We start from the raw sequence: 24,883 nt of genomic DNA, 5'->3' as shown, positions 1-24,883 counted from the left end.
GGGTTACAGCTATACGTCTTCTTTACGTAACTTTACCCTTTATCATTCCCTACCAGGCCTGCCACTCCCCCCTCACTACCATTTTGGGTCCCATGTTGTTCCCTTCTCCCTGTGTTTATTAACACCACTTCCTTACCCCCCCCCCACCTCCCCCTATCCCAAGTCCCCCCGGAACTGTCGGTCCCGTTGTTTTTCCTTCAGATAGTTCATCCAGCCTGTTTTATTTAGTCAGACCTGTGGAGACAATAACATGCACGAAAACAAGACAGAGGAGAACAAAGCAACAGTATACAACCAGACAACAAAACCACAACAACAAACTACTGACAAAGAACAAAACAAACACATCAAGAAAGAAGAGTTTGTAGTTAGTTCAAGGATCATTTGTTGGCCCTTAGGAGTGTTTTCCAGTCCAGTCTGTTGGAGCACCACGCCCTGGCCACAAAGTCCACTTTCAGCATTCCCTGGGGACCTTGCCACTCCATTCCCTTGCTGTTCCACTGCACTCTACCACACTGGAAGTTGTATTTTCATCCGCATTTGTTTTGAAGAGTTTTTAATTTGCTCTTCTGATTTCTTAAATTTCCCAGATTTTATTCACTTGAAAAAACTTTTTATTCTATAGTCAATCTATTTATTACTTAATCCCTTTGTTTTTAAAATATTTTTTTGGGAGTTCTTACATAACAATTAGGTGTTATAGCAAGCCATAGTTCAATCATAGTTGTACGATTGCTGCATCATTATTCTCTTTAAATACATTTTATTGGTGATTCGTACAACTCTTATCACAATCCAAAGATACATACATTGTGTCAAGCACATTTGTACATTTGTTGCCACCATCATTTTCAAAACATTATCTTTCTTCTTGAACTCTTTGATATCAGCTCCCTTTATCACTCTTTTTCCCCACGTTAGTCCCAAGGAATCCTTATTATTATACATTATTACTGTTGTCATATCCTATCCCATCCAATGTTTCTGTTCACCTACAATTCTGTTATTCTTCCCCCCTTAGTGGGGTTATACAGTCATTATTGCTATCAGTTTCCACTTCCCCCCAATCCTTTCCCTCACTTCCATTACCCTAAGGGAATCCTTTTTCCCATTACTATTTCTGAATGGATTATCTATCTTGGATTTTATGCATTGAAGGAACTTAATTATACAAAAAAACATACACAGGTCTAACAAGATTCATGAAATAAAACTAAGAGCATAAAAGTAAGGGGAGGAAACATTGAAGATACTATACCATAGTTAGGTGTTTCCTCAGTGCTATTCTAAACCCTGGATATATCATCCCTTCCAGAGGCACCTTCTGTGAAACTGTCCTACTATCTTACAGGTGGGTTTGGGGTTTCCACTTTGTCTATGCTCCTTCAAGTCAAGTTAATTGCTAGCTTTTGAACTTCTGATACCTATTCCCTTAGACACCTCATGATCACACAGGCTGGTTTGCTTCTTCCATGTGATCATTGTTGCTTCCCTGCTAGATGCTTCAAGCCTTTAAGCCTCGAGATGCTATATCTTTTAATAGCCAGGCATCATCAGCTTTCTTTACAACATCACTACATTTGCTTATGCACACATTTTATCTTCAGCGATCATGTTGGGAAGGTAAGTATTACCACATTATTAGAACAAGCTGCTTTTGTACTGAGGTAAGATTTAAGTAGAGGCTCAAAGTCCATCTGCTTTCTTGTTGTGTGTGTGTGTGTATACACACCCACCTATCTTTACATATACATATATGCATATTTATATTTATACCTATATATACAATTTTTACTTACTTGTGCCTTCCTCTTTTTCTTTTTTCTTTCCTCCTGCCCCACTATCATGTTAACCGATTATTCATCTCTTAGTAATTCCTCTCTAATACATTTCAATTGATCAAACATGTCAAGGAACGCTATGATTTTTTCACTGTCTATTGTAGACCCCTAGCTATTCCCCTGTTCCTGTCATTATGGGCTCATCGCTCCCCTCCCCCACACTCATCTCCCATGACTCCCTCCCCCAGAACCGTGGGCCTAATTGCTGTCTCCTTGCGATTGCTTATCCTGTCTATTTTGTATAGACACCTACCCAAGAGATTTTTAGCAACATGCTGTTCAATTTCTGTGTACTTGATCTTATTTCCCTCCTAGATCTTCCTATTGTTTATCTCTAATTTAGTTGCAGTGTGGTCTGAGAAAATGTTTGTAATGCATCATTATATTTAAACTTATTCATGATTGCCCTTTTTTTGCCTAGCCTATGGTATATTCTGGAATATTATCCATTTACACAGGAATAGAATGTATACTGTGCTGTTGTTAGGTGGAGTTTTTAGCATATGTCAAGTTTAGTAGAATATCAAGTTGATTAATTATCATATATACTCGAATATAAACCGATCCAAGTATAAGCTGAGGTACCTAATTATTACCTGGGAAACCAGAAAAACTGATTGACTCGAGTATTAGCCAAGGTTGGGAAATGCAGGATGTGAATTAACACAGAGACCAGAGGGGAGCGGTGGAGTGCAGCTACAGACACATCCTTTCCAGTTCAGCTGCTGGCATAAGTGAATCACTAGGGTCCTTCTAAGATTTGGAGCCGTCCATGTCATAGGACGGCTCTGATTGGTTAGATATGAGTAAACAAACATTCAAAGCCTTGCAATGTCAGCGGGGCTTTGAATGAACAGCAGAGTAATGGCAATCACCCTCGAGATGTTACACCTCTCCAGGGTACCACTGACTCATGTATAAGCCGAACCCCAGTTTTTCAGCACATTTTTTCTGCTGGAAAACTCGGCTTATGCATGAGTATATATGGTATATTGATTAGTTTTTCTGTGTCTTTACTGATATTCTTTTCAGTTGATTTGACTTTCCTTAAGAATGAATCCTGCTGTTTTTGTAGTACTGTCTACTTGTGTCTTCAACTCTACAAAAGTTTGATTAATGCATTTTGAGGGTCATTCGTTGCTTGCATAGATATTTATTATGGTTTAATCTTGTTTTTTGTGATATTAATAGTTATATAATGCTCTTCTTTGTATTTCATGATAGCTTTTATTTCAAAATCTGTTCCACCAGAAATTAATATTGCTACTCCTTTCTTTTTGAAAATCTATCATTAGCTTGATATATTTCTCCATCTTTTGTTTTTTATTCTGTTTTTATTTTGTATTTCAGGTATGTTTCTCATAAGCTGAATATTAATGTGATCTGGTTCCTTACCCAGTCTGTTGTCTCTACCTCTTGAATTTTGGTATTTAATCCATATCTATTCAGTATTATTATTGTTATAATTTTTAGTGTTTAAAATTTTTTCTTTCTTCCTGTTATGAAATGTTTATGTGATGTAAGTGATTCCCTTTGAGTGTTCCACAAAATTCTTAGGTTGTCTTCAGATATTTTTTTTCTTTTCATGATTGTTGTTTGTATAGCTTGTTCTTGAGGTATTGTCTTCTATTTCAATTATAACGCTTTGCCCTTTCAAAGCATTATCTAGTTCTAATATCTTTTTGTTTGTTTGTTTTAATCATTTTATTGGGGTCTCATACAACTCATATCACAATTCATATATCCATACATGTGTCAAGCACATTTGTACATTTGTTGCCATCATCATTCTCAAAACATTTGCTTTCTACTTGAGCCCTTGGTATCAGCTCCTCATTTTCCCCCTACCTCCCCCTTCTTCATGAACCATTGATAATTTATAAATTATTATTATTTTGTCATATCTTACTTTGTCTGACGTCTCCCTTTACCCACTTTTATGTTATCCATCCCCCAGGAAGGAGGTTATATGTAGATCCTTGTAATCGATTCACACTTTCCACCTCACCCTCCCTCCACCCACCCAGTATTGCCACTTTCAGCATGGGTCCTGAAGGGATCATCTGTCCTGGATTCCTCGTGTTTCCAGTTCCTATCTGTACCAGTGTACATACTCTGGTCTAGCCAAATTTGTAAAGTAGAATTGGGATCATGAGAGTGAGTGGGGAGAGGAAGCATTTAGGAACTAGAGGAAAGTTGTATGTTTCATTGTTGCTACACTGCACCCTGACAACCTTGTCTCCTCTCCACAACCCTTCAGTAAGGGGGTGTCCAGTTGCCTACAGATGGGCCTTGGGTCCCCAATCGGTACTCCCCTCATTCACAGTGATTTGATTTTTGTGTTCTTTGATGCTTGATACCTGATCCCTTCGAAAGCTCGTGGTCACACAGGCTTGTGTGCTTCTTCCATGTGGGCTTTGTTGCTTCTGAACTCGATGGCCACTTGTTTACCTTCAAGTCTTTAAGACCCCAGACGCTATATCTTTTGATAGCTGGGCACCATCAGCTTTCTTCATCACATTTGTTTATGCACCCATTTGTCTTCAGTGATCGTATCAGGAAAGTGAGCACACAATGATATGATTTTTTGTTCTTTGATGTCTTATAACTGATCCTTTCAGCACCTCGTGATCACACAGGCTGGTGTGCTTCTTCCATGTGGACTTTGTTGCTTAGTTCTAATATCTTAGTGTTTATCTGCTATTAGGATTATTAAATTATTTCTATTTTTTCATTTGTTTGGTCAGATTGCTCTTGTAGTATTTCTTCAGTTTTATCTTCTCTTTTGTTTTTCCTGTGAAGCTCAGATTTTTTTCCCCTCCATTCACTGGAAACAGCTGAATATAATCTTCTCAACTCCCTCATGGGTAGTTTTGATGGCTGTTTTTGTTTTGTTTTATGTAAGAAAAATTTCCTGAGTGTGTGCTTTGGCCACTTTCTTGGGCCACTTTATCTTGTTTTTTCATATTTACTGAGATTTCATGCTGTTTCTGAGTGCAGTGTTGTTTTTATGCTTTTATCTCTTTTTGATCGTATGATATTGGGGTTGATAATTATCCCTGCCCATTTGTCACTGTTGAAGGTTCAGAGGTGGCTAGGACATCTGGCAACATCCCATTTCAAGAAGAGATTGATGACAAACAAAATAAAGAAGAAAAAAAATAACACAAAACACATACAAAAATAACAGAATCTAACAAGCATCCTCTCTCACACACAACCCATCTAACACACTCCCTGTAAGATAAAGAGAGAGACAGAAACCCCAAAAACAAAGCAAAGAGAAAAAACCCCTCAAATCTGTAAATCTCAAATCCTTAGCTTATTGCTGCTTGTCAAAGTCCCAGCCATGAAGTTGCTTCCTTTGTTTGCCATGGAATGTAGGCCAATGCACGAGGCAGCTTCTTCCCAAGAGGAAACAGCCACAAGAGGAGGAAAGAAAAATTTCCCTAAACCTTCAGCCCATTCTCTTGCCATGAATGGGTCTGTATCCTAATGCAAATCTTGGAGTTCTTTTTTTGCTCAAGGTAACTGTTAAAGCTAGGCCATGTTTCAAACTATAGTGTCTTTCATTGTAAAAGTTGAAGAAGCTCAACATCAGCAGCTAAAACCAGGCCAGGGTTTGACTGTGGAATTGACCATCAGTTTCACATGTGCAAGTATATTAATGAAAATTAAAACAAGTCCACAAGAGCCAAAATATCACCTTGAGTCTATTCCATCTGAATTTCAAACATATACCAAGAACAGATTTATACATTGAACACTCATGAAAGAACACCTGATGAGCTCTGGGATGACATCAAGAACATCACTCATGAAGAAAGCAAAATGTCATTAAAAAGACAAGAAATAAAAGAGCAGTTTGGCTATCAGAAGACATGCTGAAATTTGCTCTTAATCATAGAATAACTAAGGCAAATGGATGAAATGATGAAGTCAAAGGGATGAATAGAAATTTTCAAAGGACAGCTCGAGACGGCAAAGACAAATATTATAATGAAATGTGCAAAGACCTGGAGCAGCGCTTCTCAACATCTGGGTCACAACCCATTTGGGTAGTTAAATGATCCTTTCACAGATGTCTCCCGAATCATAACAGTAGCAAAATTACAGTTATGAAGTATCAACAAAAATAATTTTATGGTTTGGGTGTCACCACAACATGAGAAACTATATTAAAGGGTCGTAGCATTAGGAAGGTTGAGAACCTCTGACCTAGAGTTAGAAAAGGAAGAAAGAGGAAGAACACATTTAATGTATTATAAGCTGAAGGAACTCAAGAAAAATTCAAGCCTTGAGTTGCAACATTGAAAGATTCTATGAGACAAATATTCAATGAAGTAGGAGGCATCAAAAAATAGAAGATTAAAAAGAATACAGAGTCACTGTATCATAAAGAACTAATGAATATTCAACCATTTTAAGAGGTAGCATATGAAAAAGAACCAATGGTATTGAGGGAAGAAGTTCAAGCTGCACAGAAGGAACTAGCCAAAAACAAGGTTCTAAGAACTGATGGAACACCAACGGAAGTTTTTCAACCTAATAAAGTCCTGGAAGTACACACTCTTCTATGTCAGGAAATATTTATCTTTGTACCCATTCCAAAGAAAGGTGCCCCAACAAAATGCTCAAACCATAGAGCAATATAATTATATCATATGAAAGTAAAATGTTGCTGAATGTCATCCAACAACAGCTGCATTGAGATGTCAGAGGTTCATGCTGGATTCAGAAGAGGATGTGTAATAAGGGACCTCATTGCTGATATTAGATCCAGATGGATCTTGACCCAAAGCAGAAAATATCAGAAATATATTTACTTGTGTTTCTTAGACTATGCAAAGATATTTGACTGTATGGATCCGAACAAACTATGGACAGTCTGGAGAAGAATGGGAATTCTAGAACACTTCATTGTACTCATGCAGAACCTGTACATAGATCAAGAGGCATTTGTGTGAACAAACAAGGGAATACTGCATAGTTTAAATCAGAAAAGATGTGTATTAAAGTTGCATTCTCTTGGTCATGCTTATTCAATGTATATGCTGAGCAAATAATCAGAGAAGCTGCATTATATAAAGAAGAATGTGGTATCAGGTTTGGAGGATAGTTTATTAAGAACCATGAATATACAGATGACATAACCTTCCATGCTGAAAGTCAAAAGGACTTGAAGCACTTGCTGATGAAGATCAAGGACTGCAGCTTCCAGTATGGATTACAGCTCAATGTGAAGAAAACCCAAATCCTCACAACTGGACCAATAGGGAACATCATGATAAATGGAGAAAAGATTGAAGTGATCAAGGATTTCAATTTGCTTGGATCCAAAATCAAAGTTCACTGGAGCAGCAGTCAAGAGATCAACCAAAGCATTGTGTTGGATAATTCACTGCAGAAGACCTCTTTAGAGTGTGGAAAGCAAGGGTGTTACTCTAAAGACTATGGTGTGGCTGACTCAAACCACAGTATTTTTTTTATTATTATTAAATTTTTTATTGGGGGCTCTAACATCTTTTATCACAATCCATACATTCATACATTGTGTCAAGCACATTTGTACATGTTGCCATCATCATTTTCAAAGCATATTCTTTTTACTTGAGCCCTTGATAGCAGCTTCTCATTCCCCCTTCCCTTGACCTCCCCCCCTCATAAACCCTTGATAGTTTATAGATTATTATTTTCATATCTTACATCGTCCTTGGTCACACTTCACCTGCTTTTCTCTTGTTTGACCCCTGGGAGGTGGTTATATGTTGATCTTTTGATTGATTCCCTTTATACACCCACCGTCCCCTTATCCTCCTGGTATCTCTATTCTCATTGTTGGCCCTGATGGGTTTATCTATCTTGGATTCCCTGTGTTGCAGGTTCTTATCTGTAGCAGTGTACATGTTCTGGTCTAATCCAATTTGTAAGGTATAATTCAGGTCATGACAGTGGGTGGTGGTGGAAGAATTAAAGAACTAGAGGAAAGTTGTATGTTTCATCAGTGCTATACTACACCCTGGCTGGCTCATCTATTCCTTGTGACCCTTCTGTAAGGGGATGTCCACTTGTCTACAGGTGGGCTTTAGCTCTCTACTCCATGCACCCCTGCCTCCATTCACATTGGTTTGAGTTTGCTCTGGGTCATAGATGCTTGACAACTGATCCCATCAACACCTCATGATCACATAGGCTGGTGTACTTCTTCCATGTGGGCTTTGTTGCACCTCAGCTAGATGGTCACTTGTTTATCTTCAAGCCTTTAAAACCCCAGATGCTATATCTTTTGATAGGTGGGCACGATCAGCTTTCTTTACCACATTTACTTACGCACCCATTTTGTCTTCAGCGATCATGTTGGGAAGGTGAGCATCATGGAATTCCAGTTTAATAGAATAAAGTGTTCTTGTGTTGAGGGAGTACTTATGTCGAGCCCCAATGTCCATCTGCTACCTCAATTCTTAACACATATATATGTATATTGATCTATTTCCCTATCATTATACATAAATATATTTACATATGTACATGCCTGTATTTAGACCTCTGTAAATGCCCTTTGCCTCCTACTTCTTTTCTATATTTCCCTTTACTTTCCTCTTGTCCCACAATCATATTCGGCCTTCATTCAGGTTTAGTCACTCCTTGCTGTTACATTGCCCTCGATTAAGCCCCACTAGGCATCTTATACCCTTCTCTCCATTGATTTTAGTTCATTACTTGTTCCCATGCCCCTGGGTTGGTTGACCATTCCCCCCTTTCTCCCACCTGCCCTTCTCCTGTGCCCCTCCCCTGTAACTGTTGTCCCATTGTTTTCATCTCTGAATTGTTTATCCCACCTATCTTATTTAGATAGACATGCAGAAACAAAACAACAAAGGAAGACAAAACCAACAAAACAATAACAACAAAAACAAAAATAAAACCAACTACACAAAAGGAAAAGCCTATAGATAGTTCAAGGACTGCTTTTGATCTTTAGGAGTGTTTTCCAGTCGAGTTTGATGGGGTGCCACACTCAGTCCCCCAAATCTATTCCCCAGGGATTTCATTGCTTTGCTCCCCTTGCTGCTCTGTTGCATGCCCTTAGTGTTTTGCCTCAGGCCATAGTATTTTCTTTCTTTTTAAAAAGCATTTTATTGGGGGCCCGTACAGCTCTTATCACAATCCATACATCCATCCATTGTGTCAAGCATATTTATATATTTGTTGCCATCATAATTCTCAAAACATTGCCTTTCTACTTGAGCCCTTGGTATCAGCTCCTCATTTTCCCCTCTTTCCCCCACCCTCCCTCCCTCCCTCATGAACCCTTGATAATTTATAAATTATTATTTTTTTCATGTCTTACACTGACCAATGTCTCCCTTCACCCACTTTTCTGTTGTCAGTCTCCCAGGGAGGGAGTTATATGTAGATCATTATGATCATTTCCCCCTTTCTACCCACACTTGTCCCTTGCCCGCTTGGTATTGCTATTCTCAATATTGGTCTGGAGGGTTTTATCTGTGCTGGATTCCCTGTGTTTCTAGCTCTTATTTCTACCAGTGTACATCCTCTGGTCTAGCCGGATTTGTAAGGTAGAAGTGGGATCATGATAGTGGGGCTGGGAGAGCCTTAAAGAACTAGAGGAAAGTTGTATGTTTCTTTGGTGCTATAATGCACCCTTACTGACTCGTCTTCTCCCTACAACCCTTCTGTAAGTGGATGTCCAATTGCCTACAGATGAGCTTTGAGTCTCCAATCCGTATTCCCCCTCATTCACAATATGATTTTTTGTTTTTTTATGGCTTTTACCTGATCCTATCAACACCTCATGATCACACAGGCTGGCGTGCTTCTTCCATGTGAGTTTGTTGCTTCTCAGCTAGATGGCCACTTGTTTATCTTCAAGCTTTTAAGACCCCAGACACTATATCTTTTGTTAGCTTAACACCATCAGTTTTCTTCACATTTGCTTATGTACCCACTTTATCTTCAGCGATCATGTCGGGAAGGTGAGCATCATGGAATTCCAGTTTAGTAAAACAAAGTGTACTTGTATTGAGGGAGTACTTGAGTAGAGCCCAATGTCCACCTGCTAACTTAATACTAAACATATAAATATATGCCCAAAGATCTATTTCCCCATCATCATATATAAATATATTTGCAAACGTACATGCCCATATTTAGACCTCTATAGATGCCCTTTGCCTCCTAATTCTTTCCTCTATTTCTTTTTATTTTCCTCTTGTCCCACTATCATGTTCGGCCTTCATTTGGGTTTCAGTAATTCCTCTTGGTTACATTGCCTTTGATCAAGCCCTACCAGGCCTTCTATACCCTCTTCACCATCGATTTTGGATCACCTGCTGTTCCTTTGTCCCTGGGTTTGTTAACACCCACTTCCTTTCCCCTGCCTCCCCTTCTCCCACACCCCCCTGGAACCATTGGTCTGTTGTTTTCTCCTCCCAATTGTTTATCCCACCTATCTTATGTAGCTAGACCTGCAGAGATAATAGTATGCACAAAAAACAAGACAGATCGAAGCAAAGCAACAAACAAAACAAAACAAAACAACAACAACAACAATGTCAAAAAAGAAAAGAAAAGCCTGTAAATAGTTCAAGGTCTATTTATTGACATTTAAGTGTGCTTTCCAATCGAGTCTCATGGGGTACCATGCCCTGGCCCCAAGGTCTATTTTTGGTATTCCCTGGGGGCTTAGTTTCTCTGTTCCCCTTGCTGTTCTGTTGCATTTCCTTAGTGTGTCATCTCAGTCTGGTGGGGTCATATTGTGTGCAATTCCCACACTGGTTTCGCCTCTAGTGCTATGGGTCAGTGAGAGACGTCCTGTCTTGTAGTGGGACCGGCCCTATGATCCTCTTTGTGCATTGGCTGCTCTAAGCAGGAATATCATCCTCAGGTATTTTCAATTGTCCCATATGCATATGACAGTTGTACTATGAATAAGTAAGACAAAAGAAAAAGGAATTCATTTGAATTACAGTGATGGTGAAGAATATTGAAAGTGCCACAGACTGCCAAAAGAATAAACAAATCTGTCTTGGAAGAATTATAACCAGAATGCTCCTTAGTGGCAAGGATGAGGAAATGTCATCTCATATACTTTGGACATGTCAGGGCAGGTCAATCCCTTAAGAAGGACATCATACTTGGTACAGTAGAGGGGTAATAAAAAGAGGAAGTTCCAACATCCAGATGTATTGACACTGGCTACAACATTGGACTCAAAAGTGCACTTGTTTTACTCAGTTGTACGTAGTGTCTCTTTGAGTTAGAACTGAGTCGATGGCACCTAACAACAACACACACAGACATTCACAATACTCTTTGCCTCTGATGCATATTTCTATTACAAATATGATGGAAGCTTAGTATACTGTTATGTTTGCTTAACATTATCACATGGGCACCATTTTATGTCCATCAACAGAGAACTGCATAATAATTTCTAGTGGTTGAAATGCATTCTGTAGTATGGGCACATCTATCTCCATTTAATCATTTAGGTGTTTACTCCCAAGTTTGTGATGAATATCTATAGTACATGCACTTTTATCATTAAAAAAATCTTTTGTTTGGATAAGTTCTTTCAGTGAAATTCCTGGGTTAAGGATAGTATGTTAATTTTTGGTGATTTTTAAAAAGTTCATTTCTACTTGCAAAGTAATTCAAGAAGGTCTTAAAAATTATAAAATGCCCAAACAGTCTTATGCTTTTTTCACTACTCCTTCCAACTCCCTTTGCCACACACAAGAGAACCATTTTTATCTTTTTGAATTTTATTATTCTAGAAATTTTCCTTTGGTGTTAAATACATATAAATATACCCTCCCGAAAATTATGGCATTGCCTTTTTATGGTTTTATTTTAGTGTACTAATATTTTACTATATATATTATTCTGTGATTTTTTTCTTCATTCATCAGTATGCCTTGGAGATCTTCCTTTGTTAATACATATAGTGTATACCTATTTCATTAAAAAATATTTTATTAGGGACTCATACAACTCTTATCCCAATCCATACATACATCAATTGTGTAAAGCACATCTGTACATTCTTTACCCTCATCATTTTCAAAGCATTTGCTCTCCACTTAAGCCCTTTGCATCAGTTCCTCTTTCCCCCCTCCCTCCCAGCTCCCCCCTCCCTCATGAGCCCTTGATAATTTATAAATTATTATTTTGTCATATCTTGCCCTGTCCGACGTCTCCCTTCACCCCCTTTTCTGTTGTCCATCCCCCAGGGAGGAAGTCACATGTAGATCCTTGTAATCGGCTCCCTCTTTTCAACCCACTCACCCTTTACCCTCCCAGTATTGCCCCTCACACCCCTGGTCCTGAAGGTATCTATTTCATTTTTAAATGCTTTATAATATTATATAGTACGAATATAAAATAGATTTGTTACCTCCTATTGGATTTTTTCTTTCTTCTTGCTATTATTAAAATTGTGCAACAACCTTCCTTGAATGTACTTATAAGTGTAGAGGCAAGTATTTCTCTAAAACATTAATAAAGTTTTTAAAAGTACTAGTAAAATCTTAATTCAGACTGATACTTATCTCTCTAAAGTGGCTTTACTAGTTATCACAGTTTGCATAATCTCACACCTTCTCTAACACTTGGTATTATTAAACTTTCAAATGTTTATCAATCTGATGGGTGAACATTTTCTGTTCTAATTTGATTTTCCTCAATTAATCATTTTTCTTCATTTGTTGAATTATATGTTCATAATCCTTGCCCAATTTTTCTACCAAATTGAAATATTTTCATAGTAATTTTTCAAAGATTTTTAAGAATAAATTCTGGATAATAATCATTTCGCTATTAAATACAATGAAAAATATTTCTGTAGTTATGCATTTTAAAGACTCTTGTAGATGCATTTTAAATATTATGTATATTTCCAAATGTCACCAAAATAAAGATGCTGCCAATTTATAATACCATCAACCATATAAATCATTATCTGCAACAATCATGATTTCTGTCATATGTATAAAAAGCCCTTATATATTTTTCCCATTTATTATTATGTCATATATTATTTTAATTTATCCCCCAAATAGGGTTGTCTCATTTTATAGTCATATAAGTTACAGAAGTGGGCTCTGAATTACTTATTTTCTGGCTATTTACTGGTACTTGCTGCATGACGTAGGTGGTATTATTTAGCCACTATATGCCTCAGTTTTATCATCTTGAAAATGGAAATATTAGTATAACTTATCACATAAGGTTATTGTGAGGAATAAATGAAATAACACCTGTAGAGTTCTTAAGATATTGCCTGACACAGAATATTCAGTCCTTTTTTATTGACTATGAGAGTATAATTAATTAGCTATTTTCAGTTAACTCATATGTATGTGAAAGCTTACCATGGATAAGGAAGACAAAAGACAAGTTGATGTTTTTGAATTATGATGCTGGCAAAAAATATCAAATACAACATGGACTGCTAGAAAAGCAAACAAGCCTGTCTTGGGAGAAGTACAACCAGAATGTTCCTTAGAAGTGATGATGGTGACTTCATCTCATGTACTGTGGCATGTCATCACGAGGTACCAGGTTTTTGATAAGGCCATCATGATTAGTAAAACAGAGGGTCGATAAAAAAGACAAAGATATTTAATGAGCTAGATTGATACAATGGTTACAATAATAGGCTCAAGCATCACAACATACACGAGGATATCAGGGATTGAGCAGTGTTTCTGTTATACCTAGGGTCATTATGAGTTGGAACAAACTTGATAGCATCCAATATAACCAATATAATATGTCAACTTTATTATCATTACTAGTATATATTACTATTATGTTTACTATATTATCTTCCATTATCACCTTTACTATTCTTTTATCAACTAATGTATATTTATACATGGCACCTCCTTGTTTGTCAGAGGAGAAATGTGCTATATGGGTTTTCACTGGATAAATTTCTAGAAGTAGATTGTCAGGCTTTACTTTCTAGGCTTCTCTATGTGGACTTGAATCATCACACTTTTGTTTAGCAGCCAAACACCCCTATTGTTGTATGCCAGACATTAGTTTGAGAGAGAAAGAGAATCCATGACTTGCTCAAGGTCACTCAAGTAGGAAGGAAATGGCAAAGTGAAAGCTAGAGCCTGGGTCTGTCAATGCCCTTTCTGGAAGTAATTATTTTCAGTAAGGAAGCTGCCATATTTATGTTGGGAAGAGGCATGAATGAGGTCATGTCAGTGGTAGGAAGCCCAAGTGAAATACAGAAGCATTACTGAATGAATCAATGAATGAATGAGTAGGTAAAGTTGATTGATTGGAGTAGAGCGTTAATGTGGTCCAGCAATTCAATGGCTCCATTAATAAATAAATGAAAAAGAATTAAATAACTTAACATTAACAGCCTGGATAAGATGTAAGCTAGCCAGGAAGAGATTTTAAATGAATTATTTTCATCCCCGTCTCTACTCCTGCAGGAAACCACTTCTTTGGTTACAATCAATTTTTCAGGAACAAGATCATGGAGAAGAAAGAGGACCACACCTACCGTGTATTCAAGACTGTGAACCGCTGGGCCGATTCATACCCCCTTGCCCAACATTTCTCTGAGGCATCTATGTCCTCAAAGGATGTGTCTGTCTGGTGCAGTAATGACTACCTGGGCATGAGCAGGCACCCTCGTGTTTTGCAGGCCACACAGTGAGTTGTAGGGTATGGGTTATGAGCTGTGGAGACACATCCAGAGAGGAACTAAAGCCACACATATAAGAGCAAGGCAGAATTGCTGATGGTAACCACTTCTACTCATCACCTCTCTTGCTGAATGTCTTATAACATCTTGAATCCTTAAATCAATCAAAAAGATCCCTGGTTGTATAGTGGGTATACATTGGGCTGCTAACCACAAAGTTAGCAGTTTAACTAACTGCAGGGGAAAGATAAGGCTTTATATTCACAAAAAGAGTTACAGTCTCTGAAAACCTCAAGGAAAGTTCTACCCTGTCCTATAGGGTTCAATTGATTCAAAAGAAGTGAGTAAATCAGTCAATATGCCATGTTTACCAAACACATACATATCCAATTCAAAAGTGAAGGATAAGAGACCAAGTTCCACTCTCCATGCACTCTTAATCTGTGTAGGAAATATCTTGCCAGTGATGGAGTGTGATCTCTTCTAGAAGATTTTCATGCTATTAAATATAGCTTCTATCTCCATCCCTGCATGCCTCTGTCCTGAGAAGGAAGGTGTATACATCCCTACTTTTCCCAACATCCTCTCCAACTTTGTCACATAGAACACAGCTTATATAGCATCACAAAGTCAACATTTTGAGAGAAAGATGAGGCGTTCTCCTTCTGTGAAGAGTGACAGTCTCAGAAACTCACTGGGAGAGTTATACTTCATAGGGTCCTATAGGGTCACTATGAGTCTTCATAGACTCGAGGGCAGTGAGTTGGTTGGTTGGAAGTTAATTCTGACTCTCACTGGGAGAGGGAATGTTACCCAGTTCGTCAGTACCTGGAAATTTCTTTACCTTTCTTCCCTTCCGTTTTCTTCTGGTTAGGAATACTCTGAAGCTTCATGGAGTTGGAGCTGGTGGCACCCGCAACATCTCAGGCACCAGTAAGTTTCATGTGGAGCTCGAGCAGGAGCTGGCTGAGCTGCACCAAAAGGATTCAGCTCTGCTCTTCTCCTCCTGCTTTGTGGCCAATGATTCTACTCTCTTCACCCTGGCCAAAATCCTTCCAGGTAAGACCCAGAATTGAGCTTGGCTCAGAACTAGTGTCTTCACTGTAACATCTAGCTTCACTATATTCATCATTTCTTTCCTCTCTTCTGAGTTCACTTTCTCCCATTGCTCTTCCTTCCTACCCACATTACACACCTGCAACACTGGGTGACTATATCTGCTTTCTCCTCTTCTGTACCTAGGCTGAGGAGCACTACTGAGGAATATCATTCAATCTCATAGAAAAATAACACCATAAATTCATCACCTCCTCAATTCATCTGGGCTCTTAACAATCCTTTTGTCTCCAAAGAAGATTTTTAAAACCTTCTCTCTTTTCAAATCTTTGACTGCCTCTTCCTTCATTCCTATAATTTTTATAACTTCACCTCCTGTTGCACACATAAAATAGAAGCAACCAGAGAAGAAATCTTTTTACTTATTGCCACCATATACAACTGATCTGATACCTATCTGCCTTCCCTTAATTAAATTCTTTTTGAACAGAAGAAACATCTCACCTTCTACCTATAGCCATTCCATTCACCTGAAAATGGAATTCCATCTTTTGGCTCCCACTCTCTAGTCAATAATGCTGTCAATTCATAGTTCTATCATCCTTCCATCATAGACCCAACCTTAGAGTAATAAAACCTCCACCTTGTCTATGTTTATCCAGGGCCCCCACAATTGCTGAGAAGTCACACAAAAATCATGATCCCTCTAAGTTGTCTGGCTATCTTTGCCAGATCCTCATTTTCCTTAGCCCCTCAATAAAACCTCACCTCCTACTTCACTGAAAGACAATCCCAGGCAGAAATGTTTTCAATACTTTTCTACAAAATAACTACAAAATCATGAGCATCCCTACCTAACCTCTCCTTTTTCCTCCCCTATTGTCTCAGTGGAAGGGCGCCCTTTTTTCTCTTCATTCATTGAAACCTCATCTGGAAATTTGATCTTCTGTTTCCTCTCCTTTTTCTATATTTTCAGCTTCTTCCTTTCTACTGACTCAGCTTTTAAAAATGTCCAAACGTATTGCATCTTTTTTTTAAGTCTCAAACTCGTATCACTTTCTAGCTCCCGCCCTAATATTTTTCTTCTTGTAATAGGCAAACAATTTAAGAAGTGCCTCTATATTTGCTATATACTCCCTAAACTTGTTCTGATTTTTCAACACATTGCAAATGCCTCTTTACTTTTCAGGAACTTTCCCCAACACTTTTCACAATCTCCAATTAAACCCAGCAGCTTTTATTTCCCTTTCAAACTCGTTCTCAATCATTCGAATTTAACTTCTTTCCATTTCCAATGCCACCACCCTGGCCTAGACCACCATTATTTTCTTGAATTCAACTTTGCTTTTCTCCTACAATCTATTTCACATGGCAGTCAGAAGGATGTTTCAAAGTGCATAATCTGCCTCTTTTTCTTCCGTGTTCAAAATCCTTTAATGATTCACCATGAAACTTTGAACCAAATCAAAACATCTTTCATGGCTTTTAAATACATAAATATTCTAGTCTCTTCCCACATCTTCAGTTTCACCTTTTAATACCTTCCTTTTCACTGTTTCGTTCAGGAACATGTTTATTAATGCATCCATTTACTCAATTATAATTCAGTTATTTGTTTATCCATTAGTTCAAGAAATATTTACTTAGCCTTATATTGAGTGCTAAGAAAACAAGGTATTTTTTAAAGTAGTTTTTGCTCTTAAAAAATCCCACTATAATTGTCCTGCAAAGCAGATCCTGCAGAAAGTTGTGCTTGATTTAATTTTCTGAGGCAAAAGTAATTATTTACTCCTAGTAAAGGTCACAATTGCTTAGTTTCGGTTCATTATCTGAGAAGTTAAGAGTCAACTCTCTCTCTATAAATTCTTCATCCCCCTACCCCCCACACTACACTCAGTATTTCTCAGTAAAAAGTTCTGTGTTCCTTAGATCTTAAAGAAAGTATTATCTTTCTTTGGATCTTACCTAACCCTGCCCTCTTACTCTAAGGCTTTGGATTCCATAATGGACCTTCCAGGTTCGACATGCCATAAGCTAATGGTTCAAGCTGTGAAAACATAATAGGTATCCAATCCTTTAGCTATACACAGAGAGATGCTACCTGGAAGAGGTTGGATTTTATCTAGGCCAGAAAGACATCAGTTCAAGTCAGCAAGCATTCCCTGGGATAAATCCCTTTTCAAGACTTAATTTTGTATATCAGAAGACTATGGAAGGAATATGAGCCCTGTTCTCAGGAAGCCCCAGAGCTTACTGGGAAATCAAATTTTATTCCACACTAAAACAGGGGGACTGGTGGAAACATGCTTATGCATTGGGCTGTGATCCACATGGTTGACAGTTTGAAACCACCAGCAGCTCCATGGTAGAAGGAGCAGACTTGCTATTCACGTAAACATTTACAATATCAGAAACCAACAGGAGGTCATGATGAGTCAGTATTGACTTGATGACAGTGAAAACAATCAGAGACCAGATTAGAGTTAGATATGACTTGATGGAAAGATGTTGGGATTAGAATTTCAGGGCAGAAGAGATTTTTTTCAGGTGAGGGAAAGGTAACATGAAGGCTTTCAGAAAAAGAAGAAGCAAAACAACATCTTCAAAGACAAAAGAGGGTTGGTTAACTGCCTTTCCAATTCAATGATTAGATACAAATACTTAGATAAAAATACTTTGACAGAAGCTTAAGTGTTATGCATTTGGTTCCTCAGGGTGCATCATATACTCAGATGCAGGCAATCATGCTTCCATGATCCAAGGTATCCGCAACAGTGGTGCAAGCAAATTTGTCTTCCGGCACAATGATCCTAGTCACCTGGAGAAACTTATAAAAAATTCCAACCCAGGGACACCCAAAATTGTGGCCTTTGAGACTGTTCACTCCATGGATGGTATGTACATATATGAGTGTATGCTTGCTAGTATTGCTCTAACAAAACCTATGATGATAATATGATAATAATAACAACTAATATTTAGAGGGCTTACAGGTTGTACTATTATCCACAAGATCAGCAGTTTGAAACCATGAGTTTCTTTGTGGGAAAAAGATGAAGCTTTCTGCTCCTCTGAAGATTTACAGCCTCAGAAACTCATAGGCGCCATTTTACTCTGTGCTGTAGGATCGCTGTGAGTCAGAATTGACTCAATGGCAGTAAGTTTGGGTTTTTTGTTTGTTTATTTATTATTTGCCAAACAATTTTCCTGGTGTTTTCCATGTATTGACTTACTTAACCTTCATAATTCAATGAAATATTAATACTTACCTCTTTCACATGAGAAAACTGAAGCACAAATAAATGAAGTAACTTGACCAAGGTCACACAGTTAATAAATAGAGGCCTAACTATTACACCCATCTTACAGATAAATGAACTAATGTTCAGAGACAGCATAAAATTGTCTTAGGTAGATCAGAAAATTGGTGCCAAAGTAAATATCATGATCTATAATTCCAAGATCTTCATGCTACACTACCTTCATCAGAAATTTTATATAGAGCAGTCATACCAGTTCTTGGTTTCTGCAATGGAAAATTTAACAAACCATTGCTTGGAACTCTTTTTTTAATAATAAATCATTTTATTGGGGGCCCGTACAACTTTTATCATAATTCATACATATAGCTATTGTGTCAAGCACATTTGTACATTGTTGCCACCATCATTCTCAAAACATTTGCTTTTTGCTTGAGCCCTTGGTATCGGCTCCTCCTTTTTTCCCCTTCCTCCCCACTCCCCCCTCCCTCATGAACCCTTGAAAATTTACAAATTATTATTATTTTTTCATATCTTGCATTGTCCAACGCCTCCCTTCACCCCGTTTTCTGTTATCCATGGAGGAGGTTATACGTAGATTCTTGTAATCAGTTCCCCCTTTCCACTTCAACCTCCCTCCACCTTCCCAGTATTGCCACTCTCAGCACTGCTCCTGAAGGGATCATCTGTCCTGGATACCCTGTGTATCTTGGAACTCTTTTTTAATGACCAGTATTAAGTATTATAATCTAAACAGGTTTTCCACTCAGACAGCCTTGAAATCCTACCTAACAAGTTTCATATTTTACCTCTGCCACTTGACCACTTATGATCTTGGGTAAGTTAATTTAACCCCTTTATACCCTGGCCCTCAATTTTCCCCAAGGTAAAATTAATGTCTGGCTGTAGGAATGAGAGATAATTTGAGCCACCCATCTAATATGGTTTTTGCCCTTCTATCTCCTATCTTTCTCCAACTGGAACAATGACCAAATCATTCTACTGCTGCCCTTCTTGAGTCAAAATTATGTGTCCCGAGAAAGCCAGGTGATCAGAACTAGCTTTTATTAGGGAATTTGCAGACAAAATTAGGTGCCAAGAATCCTGCAACTGACATTGGGTGGGTGTTTAGTCATTCAGATAGAGTCACAAGTAGATGTCCATACATGGAAGTGTGTGGTATGTGTTTGAATACTTAGTGCTCACATGCAAATATATGCAAGGGACCCTGGGGAAAAATGTCTACTGTATGATAGATTTAGTTATTTTTGTACTAGTTAGTTGATTACAATTGATATTGCCATGAAGTCAGGTGTTTGGTGTGGTTTGTCCTGACCCAGGTCACTGCTCAATGTACTATGGTTATCTTTCAGAGTCCTTTGTAGGCAGGAAGGCAGGATCTACTTTGTATTGTTTATGATCCACTAACCCCTTCCAAACTTATTTAAGGGGACAGGTTCTAACTGCATTCTAATTTGTCATCTATCCAACTGAAATAAGGGAGAGTCCGCAGTATTTCCTGATTTAGTCAACAAACTCACCACCAGCATCATGTAGTAGTTATACAAACAGAATTTGAAGTCAGGACTGCCCACTTTCAAATCACAGCATGGCAAATTTATTAGCTTGGAAAAGTTTCTTAAGTAACCTGTGTGTGTTATTCTGGGTACTTTGGAGAAACAAACCCACAGAAACTCATGTATAAGAGAGAGTTTTATATAAAGGTTAAGTGTGCATCAAGAAACATCCCAACCCAGTGCTATCCAAGTCCACAAGTCCAACATTAACCCATTAACCCATATGTCCAACACCAATCCACAAAGTCCTCCTCCATCTCACAAAACACACTATGATGCTGACTGCAGGAGGACAGCTGAATCAGTGGATGTGTAAGCATCTCCATGCTGGCAGGGGTCTCCACACGGCTGCTCCAGCCCCCAGGGCTGCACCGGGGTAGGCCCATGTGGCTTCTCCTCAGGGATGTCTTGCAGGAAGTGAACCTTGCCAGCTGAAGCAGAAATTGGCTAAAGCAGCTGCACCCTGGTCTGACCATCACAAAGCAAGAGACCTGAGAACTGGAAAGGCGAGGCTCACTGAGCCATTTATCCCTCCACCCTTCAATTAACCCCACATGTGTTTATCAGCCAGGTTGGCACAATAAACTAACTACCTCACTGTGTCTCCATTATCTTATCTGAAAAAAATTAGGTGATAAAAATTGAGTAGCCGTGAGAATTACAGGATTTAGTCCATGTAGGAAACTCATTCCCACTCCCTTAGTTCTACAACTGACATTAAATAAAACCATACATTTGAGTATTGATTGGTGGAAACTGCCCAGTTTTTCAATATTATGGTTGAATTTCTCTTACTGAAATGTTTGAGCTTCACACTCTTTTCTTTCTACCAGGATCCACTTCCCATGATTAACTTTATCATATTGGCTTATCAGTTGCTCACATTCTTTAATCTTTTCCTGCAGCTCCTGTAATACCTGGAGAAAGTTTCTTCTGTGTTTAAACTCCTTGTACCTCTTCAATTTCCAGGGGGTCTAGAAGGATGGGGAGTGGCAGATAGTGTTGTTCTTTTATACACAAAATTTCTGTATATGAGATTCACTTGAAGACCTTATAAACAGTTGTTGGCATAGGAGATGGCTAAAATAACATGGAGAAAGATTTTTAATTGTGTGAAAATGTAGAGGAATGTGTAGATTACTTCTAACATGCTTTCATAAGGACTTTGTTGTCATTTTTGGAGATTGCGACTGAACCTTTGAGAAGCAGGCCTTCAGGAATCTACAGAGGCACATTTAAAAAGACAGAGACACACAGAAACTCAGAGACAGAAAGGTATAGAGAAAGAAAGTCTAAAACAGAGAGATCATCAGACAGATAGACAGAAAGGGATATAAATAGTGAGGGAGTGGGGGTTAGGGGTGGAGGAGAAATGGGGAAGGGAGATAACCAAAAAGGTAGAGACTGAAACTAAGTACACTGTCACCAAATCAATTCTGACTCAACGTGATACTACTTGGTATACAGGAGCACATAGCCTCATCTTTCTTCTGAGTGGGGGCTGGTGGGTTTTAAGTACTTACTTTGTGGTTAGCAGTCCATTGTTTACCTTATGACATAAAACAAAGAAGTGACACAAGAAGAGAGTTAGTAACCAAAAACCAGAAAGATGGGAACTAGGAGAGCTAGTAAATAATACAAATATTGGCAGGGTAAATAACAGCACTGGGCTAAGGGTTTTAGTGGGATCTGATATAAAGATTACATTAACCAGGAGAAAAAGGTGACTCTCCTTCAAGTTATTTAAACAAAGGCATTATATAGGCTAGATGAGATTCACAAACTTTCAGGAAAAACACCTAAGTGTGCAGACAGACTGACAAACACAGAAACACAGATATACATTATCAGCATGAAATAAAAGGAGAAATAGAAAAAGGAAAATACACACACACACACAGAAAGAGAGAGAGAGAGAGAGAGAGAGAGAGAGAGAGAGAGAGAGAGAGAGAGAGAGAGAGAGAGAGAGAGAGAGAGAGAACTGGAGTGGGGATAAAATTAAGGCAGTAGTGACATATAAAAAATTTTGGAATTGCCTCAAATGAATGTATAACCTTCCCTCTCATTATAGCCCTCTTTTCTGCCTGAAGGTGGGTTGCCAAGTCCACACTGGATATGTAGTTGGAAAAGGGTTACAATCCTCTGCATTTGTCCCTTGACTTTGCTCAGGTGCCATCTGCCCACTTGAGGAAATGTGTGATGTGGCCCATCAGTATGGGGCTTTGACCTTTGTGGATGAGGTTCATGCTGTAGGACTGTATGGATCACGGGGTGCTGGAATTGGGGAGCGTGATGGAATCATGCACAAGATTGATATTGTCTCTGGAACTCTTGGTAAGTGCCTTGGGCTTCCCTAGCATACAACCTAAAGAGGAAGTCTGTGTAGGGTTCCTCTCCTCCTCTTCCAAGCTGCAGGATCTAGTTAGGTAGAATTCAGAGTCCCATACTAGTGTCCTTCTGGATTGTTTCCCTCTCCCTCCACTTGACTGCAGTGTTCCTCAGAAATCTGGGAGGGTTCTTTGAAAAGACTCCTGAGCGGAGCCAAATAGGCAGGTTCGGCTTGAATAAATAGAGAGCTGGATTTCTCAACCGTCCCCCCCACCCCACCATAAGCTTCATTTAAGCTCTTAATGCTAACTAGTTGAAAGTCTCCACCCAGTTCCTGCCTATTTTATCATTGCATATGTCAGGACTTAAGTCTTATCTCAAAGCAGTGGAATTATCAGCTCTGTCCAGCTTGTCATGGACAGAAGAGATGAAAACAGGTTTAGGATGGGAATCTGGAGTCCCAGGTTTAGTTTGCCTCCTAGGGCATGAATCTGTACCTCTGCGGACTGCTTATGGGGTCTGTGCATCTCCTCCTTCCATCTCCAGGCAAGGCCTTTGGCTGTGTGGGTGGCTACATAGCCAGCACCCGTGACTTGGTGGACATGGTACGCTCTTATGCTGCGGGATTCATCTTCACTACTTCATTGCCCCCTATGGTGCTTTCTGGGGCTCTAGAGTCTGTGAAGCTGCTCAAAGGAGAGGAAGGCCAAATCTTGAGGCGAGCCCATCAGCGAAACGTCAAGCACATGCGTCAGCTACTAATGGACAAGGGTCTTCCTGTCATCCCTTGTCTCAGCCACATCATCCCTATCCGGGTGAGGGCCCCACTCTTCCCATTTTCCTCCACATTTAACTCTTCCAGAAGCCTTCCAACTCTCAGCAATATATTTGGTCCTGCCATCAACTCTGCTTTGCTGTTGCTTTCATATTGCCAACTTTTTTCCCCTTTTGAAACTGGTTCAACCAGTTTCTCTATTGTTGCATTAATGATTTCCACATACTTATAAGACTACCAGAACTCTCACAATACTGAGTGCCCTTTTTGAACTTGAGATCACCATTCGTGGATCATGAAATCAACTTAATGAGTTATGGATAGAATTAAAAAGAACAGAACAGAAAATGTTATACTACATCAGACATCATTTTGTGAGAAATGTGTCTCAGCTTTGTATATGTACTTTTATGGTATGTGTACTTCTTACTGAGGACTTAGGAAAAAAAGTAAATTCAAAAGCCAGCCATGAGACTAGCTGCTGTTTTGGATTCCCAACTATGTCTGAGTATTTAAACACCACTGCTGTCTAGTTAATTTCAACTTACTGTAACCACATAGGACAGAGTAAAACTGTTCTATAAAGTTGCCTATAAATTTTTTATGAAAGCAAATTGTCTCATCTTTTTCCTGAGGGACCACTGATGGGTCTAAACAGTCGGCTCTTCTGTTAGTTGCCCAACAGTTTATAGTGTTTATTACTTCCAAATTGAATACCTCTTTCTTGTTATCTATTTATGGGTATGAGGACACTTTTTTACTACTATTTTATGGATGAGATATAGTCATTGCTTCTTGAGTTAACCCAATATTTTCTTGAAAGACTACAGAAGTCATTTCTTCACCCCAAATTACTAAATAAAATGAGTGTTTTTGCTATGCAAAATCTTCAAGACAAAGACCCTAGCACCACCTATATCCCACTCCCTTCAAGCCCAATTGTTGACTAGGTGTCCCTTGTTGATAGACATTCTAGAGCAGCCAATGGCTAAACCTCTTATGAAAACTTCTGTTTCCAAATCCATTAGTGTTCCTTGTCCTGGTCTCTTCCACCTGCTTAATAGAGCTTGTGTTGTTGGAGCCAAGATGCCAGATTCTAACAGGTCTTTATCCTGAGCCCAGGTGGGTGATGCAGCACTAAACAGCGAGATTTGTGATCTCCTGCTCACCAAGCATGGCATTTATGTGCAAGCCATCAACTACCCAACTGTCCCCCGGGGTGAAGAGCTACTGCGCCTGGCGCCCTCCCCACGCCACAGTCCTCAGATGATGGAAGATTTTGTTGGTAAGTCCATAACATGCAGTATTCCCCCTACACCTTCAAACCAGGATTTAGAGAATAGATGCTGTTT

General features: G+C 38.8%; 1 protein-coding gene across 1 annotated transcript in view; it reads left to right on the top strand.

Moving 5' to 3' along the window:
• The window catches only part of ALAS2 (5'-aminolevulinate synthase 2), a 46,297-nt gene that overhangs the window by 16,337 nt on the left and 5,077 nt on the right, over positions 1 to 24,883 (top strand). Inside the window, exons 3-8 of the mRNA XM_075538835.1 lie at positions 14,321 to 14,543; positions 15,410 to 15,594; positions 18,306 to 18,485; positions 22,598 to 22,762; positions 23,303 to 23,571; positions 24,654 to 24,816. Of these exons, the coding sequence (XP_075394950.1) occupies positions 14,321 to 14,543; positions 15,410 to 15,594; positions 18,306 to 18,485; positions 22,598 to 22,762; positions 23,303 to 23,571; positions 24,654 to 24,816 (1,185 nt within the window). The remainder of the gene's footprint in view (positions 1 to 14,320; positions 14,544 to 15,409; positions 15,595 to 18,305; positions 18,486 to 22,597; positions 22,763 to 23,302; positions 23,572 to 24,653; positions 24,817 to 24,883) is intronic.

Source organism: Tenrec ecaudatus, chromosome X, assembly GCF_050624435.1.
Source record: "Tenrec ecaudatus isolate mTenEca1 chromosome X, mTenEca1.hap1, whole genome shotgun sequence".
Lineage (NCBI taxonomy): Eukaryota > Metazoa > Chordata > Mammalia > Afrosoricida > Tenrecidae > Tenrec > Tenrec ecaudatus.
The sequence above is the reverse complement of the archived record's forward strand: the minus strand, read 5'-3'. Positions and strand labels throughout refer to the sequence as shown.